Source organism: Papilio polytes, unplaced genomic scaffold, assembly GCF_000836215.1.
Source record: "Papilio polytes unplaced genomic scaffold, Ppol_1.0 DF823399.1, whole genome shotgun sequence".
Taxonomy (NCBI): domain Eukaryota; kingdom Metazoa; phylum Arthropoda; class Insecta; order Lepidoptera; family Papilionidae; genus Papilio; species Papilio polytes.
In genome coordinates this window covers 1,819,176-1,823,190 of record NW_013525805.1, presented here as the reverse complement: position 1 = coordinate 1,823,190, position 4,015 = coordinate 1,819,176, and the positions used below count along the sequence as shown (strand labels likewise).

The following is a 4,015-nucleotide window of genomic DNA, read 5'->3' as shown; positions in this document are numbered from 1 at the left end:
ACACAAACATGTAATTCGGGCAACTATTTACTAAACGGGCAAAAACATTTATTACTAATCGTTGCTTTTTAATAGAAATATGAATTTTATTGAATACTGTGTAACTTTTTAAAAAGTACAATGTTTCTTGTAAATATTTAGTGCGTAGGGGGTTTTTAACGTTTTGGTGTGATTATTGTGCGAATAATCGACATAGAACCTAATAAATTTGGTAACTCATTTTGCAGTGAAATTTACATCGTACACAATGTACATAAACTTTGGTGGATAAATAATATTAACCTAAAAAAATTAGAAATAATTAACCAAATAAAAACAATGAAACTTTCGACTTTAATGTCTTTTAACAGCATTTAGGATAGGGCACCATCTAAAATATAAGCCCTCTAGATTGGCAACACTTGATTAATATCTGAGTTTGATCGATACTGGATGTCAAGAAACAAAGAAATTATACATTATCTATACCATAGATATATAATCTATATATAGAGTGTTTCACAGAAGTTTCACAATTTACTGATTTACAATCGAGACTACTAGTGGTATAGAGTTTTGTCTTGCAAATGACAACACTATAGCAATTTACTCTAACAAAAGGCCTCCGTAGGTGTTTTTTCGCCTGACATTTGTGGTTAATATTGGGTGTCTATGGATTATATATCTATGATTTATACATTCTCCGACATCAGTATTAGAGGCAGACTTTAAAGATAATACGTTGAATTGATAGTTACGCAGATAAAATAGTCTAAAAACATACAAGTAAATATGTAAAACCAAATAAATAAACATAATCGTAATTTTAGTGGAATATAGCCACGAGGCATTTTATATACCTCATACATTTTGCTACACACGAACATTCAGGCTGTAAAAGTTTTTCTTCCATTCGATAAATCAATTATGTTCTCTCAAAATCGCATCAATTTGCGATAATACTGTTTCATTAGGGCATACAATACGCATTACAAATTACTATATTACTTCGATTAACATCAAATTGAAAATATTGCTTTTAATCAAGTAATCGAAATGACCAATTACCGACACAAATACAACACACATAAATAGGAGAAACTTACGTCTAATAGAAAAGGGGATACGCAAGCATTCATTACGAAGCGAATTGTTAAACGACGATAGAATTTTTTTAATAAAGTACTCTAACACGTTACACGTAAGCCACGACCATTATATGTTAGATTTGAAATATAATATGTTAATTATTATGCGTCAACAAGTTTATATAACGAGTCTGTAATCACATCACAAGCTAAATATATAAAACGGCTAACATCTTGTCTATATTGTTATATTGCTACAAACTGAGTCACGCTACCATTTAAAATATACTAATCCTGGCATCCCCAACCCTTAGGGTTATTGATGAAAGTATTACATCTGTATATAAATGAAATTAATTAAATACATTATAGTGAAATAACATGTAATAAACATCTTGTTTTATAACATAAAATTTACTTAAAACATATTTTTTTAAATATCTGAAAGATTATATCATCGAAAATCCTACCATTTGTAAATTACATAATGCATTTGATACTTGTTACTTTAAGGACGCAATCATTATCGATACGTTGATAGGTTTGAAAAAGATATCGATATCAATATCGATATTTGTAAGTATTCTTACATTATTAGTTACTTTTTTATTTATATTGGAATAACGTTATTTTATTTATATTAGTGGCGTAGACTCAATTTGTAGCTAATATCTAAAGCTGTAACATTCTCTAGTCGTTTAGCGATATTGCACTATATTCTCATTTAGTACGTATTTGCACATCGTGTACATCGATACTTAGGCCATCCGTGGGACTGGATTATACTAATAGTGAATAAATAATTTCTTCATATAATTCATCTAAGATACATTAAGATAAAAATAGTGATTATTTCGTACTAGATATAGCTAAAGATTCATATAGGTTTCAAACACACTAATGATACAACGCGCCGGCCAGTGACTAGTCTGGCGGCTAACATACGCATTTCATAGCAACAACGAATACATCACAGTCGCACTACCGCCCTCTGCCCCCCGCTGCCCCCGCTGCCCCCCGCTGCCGCCCGCAGCTATCTCATCTATCTAAAAATTAAACATTGTCTATACTTAAATTATTTCAACTTTATCAAAACGAATTAAAATCTGCTCAATTTACGTATTCCACTTTCACATACAGTCTTACTTTACTTAAGATGGATTCCGGACAGGTACAACACTAGTCGGTGCCGTCACCGGAAGATTATATGTGAGTGGAGCCGTTTTTAATTCGTTTTTTATCATCTAATATATGATGTAGGACATCAGCAATGGCAGTATATTTTTTTTGATATTAAGCTCTACACTTACGTTACGCTTTAGGCTATATATTTTTACGCTATTAAATTGGAAAAACCTCTGCGAGAAAGGGACAAAACGAGCCAATACCAGCAAAGAATCAGGGTTGCTATGGTTACTTAAATTTAGAATCCAATAGATCCAATAGAAAAGGCCTTCATTATCACTTGAGCATTTACATATTGACATTTTTAATTAAAAGTTTTAATGAAAAGCCGCATGGGAACAGCTAGTAAAAGATGTTGTGTATTGTTTCCGAACTGGTGGCCGCGACCGCCATCAATATGGCAGCTGGTTGAATACAGTCTGTGCTCAGCAAGTTATCGTTTTACTACTCCCAATACTTAACAAAATATAATTTTAATAGATTATTCTATGTGAGATTAAAAAAGTACAATCGCACTAGTGGCAATAATGTACCTACTTTGTAATAAATAGCTATTGTACATTTAAATAAATAAATATATACGGTGTTCAGTAGTGGGGCTGGTGCAGCTGGTGCAGCGGCGCGTCGCGCTCCGGCAGCTTGCGCACCTTCATCGTGCCGTCCGCGCCGCACGAGAACATGCGCCCGCAGTTGTCTGCAACAAACTCATTTATTAGTTATTTATTCAACAACAAACAAGTCAGCAACCAACAAGTCAACAACAAACAAGTCAACAACAAACATGTCAACAACCAACAAGTCAACAACAATCAAGTTAAGTCAGTCAAAACAACTAACAAGTCAATAACAACAAGACAATTAGCGTCCTTAATCATTGTTCTATTCGCGCAGCTCGTTTTTCCCCTTTTCTTATATAAAAAAAACCACACCGCTCACAAAACAACTATTAGTGTTATATTCTCTGATTCAACTTCTTCTTACTTGAAATCTCGTATTATGTTAACGAGCACACGGCCACTAGACTTCGCCAAAACAGCGAAGTGACTGTTGGCCACAGATATACACATTAGCAAATGAGTTACCTACCTTTAAACAACAAAGGAAGGAACGAACAGAAAGATCCCTCGACAATTTCTTTTCCTCTACTCAACCTTTTCTTGTGAGAAAAAGGTGAATAGGAGTAGCAGACTAATATTAGGTCTTCGGGTACGCACATAATAATGAAATAATGACCATTACCGATGTGTATTTGCGTGACGCCCTGCCCGATGTGCTTGAAGAAGGAGCTGCGCGCGTGCTCGCCCGCGAACGTGTGCAGCAGCTGGTGCGTCGCCAGTGAGAACACCTGCGAACAAATTGTTCACTTCATTATATACTTTGGTTTTATAATATGAAGACTACATACAATAAGCTGTATTTTACCCTATACTTTACATATATAGATAGTTGCTACATACAACTAATATTAACGAAATTAACTAAAACAAAGAAATGACACCCAAAGAAAGTTATTCAGTTAGCCTGCATACGTCATTGATCTCTATAAATGGATAGGCTATAAACAACGGTACTTTGTGTCTATTGAATTTTCGCCTTTTGCTTAAGAGATTTCAAAGTAATATAAGAATGACGCATTAATAACATCAAAAGGCACGTTTAAGTCTGAACAAAGTAAAGTGTTTCATACAATGGTATGTCTATTTGTATAGATGTGTGACGTGTACCTTGATATCTCCGTCGGCGGCTCCAACGGCGTAGTAGTC

The 4,015-nt window shown here is 34.1% G+C and overlaps 1 protein-coding gene across 1 annotated transcript in view; it reads right to left on the bottom strand.

Annotated features, from left to right (window-relative positions):
• Positions 1-494: 494 nt before the first annotated feature.
• The window catches only part of LOC106104729 (dmX-like protein 2), a 40,720-nt gene continuing 37,199 nt past the window's right edge, over positions 495-4,015 (bottom strand). Inside the window, exons 55-58 of the mRNA XM_013284860.1 lie at positions 3,977-4,014; positions 3,492-3,597; positions 2,835-2,946; positions 495-2,113 (exon numbers count right to left, since the gene is read on the bottom strand). Of these exons, the coding sequence (XP_013140314.1) occupies positions 2,840-2,946; positions 3,492-3,597; positions 3,977-4,014 (251 nt within the window). The 3' untranslated portion in view covers positions 495-2,113; positions 2,835-2,839. The remainder of the gene's footprint in view (positions 2,114-2,834; positions 2,947-3,491; positions 3,598-3,976; position 4,015) is intronic.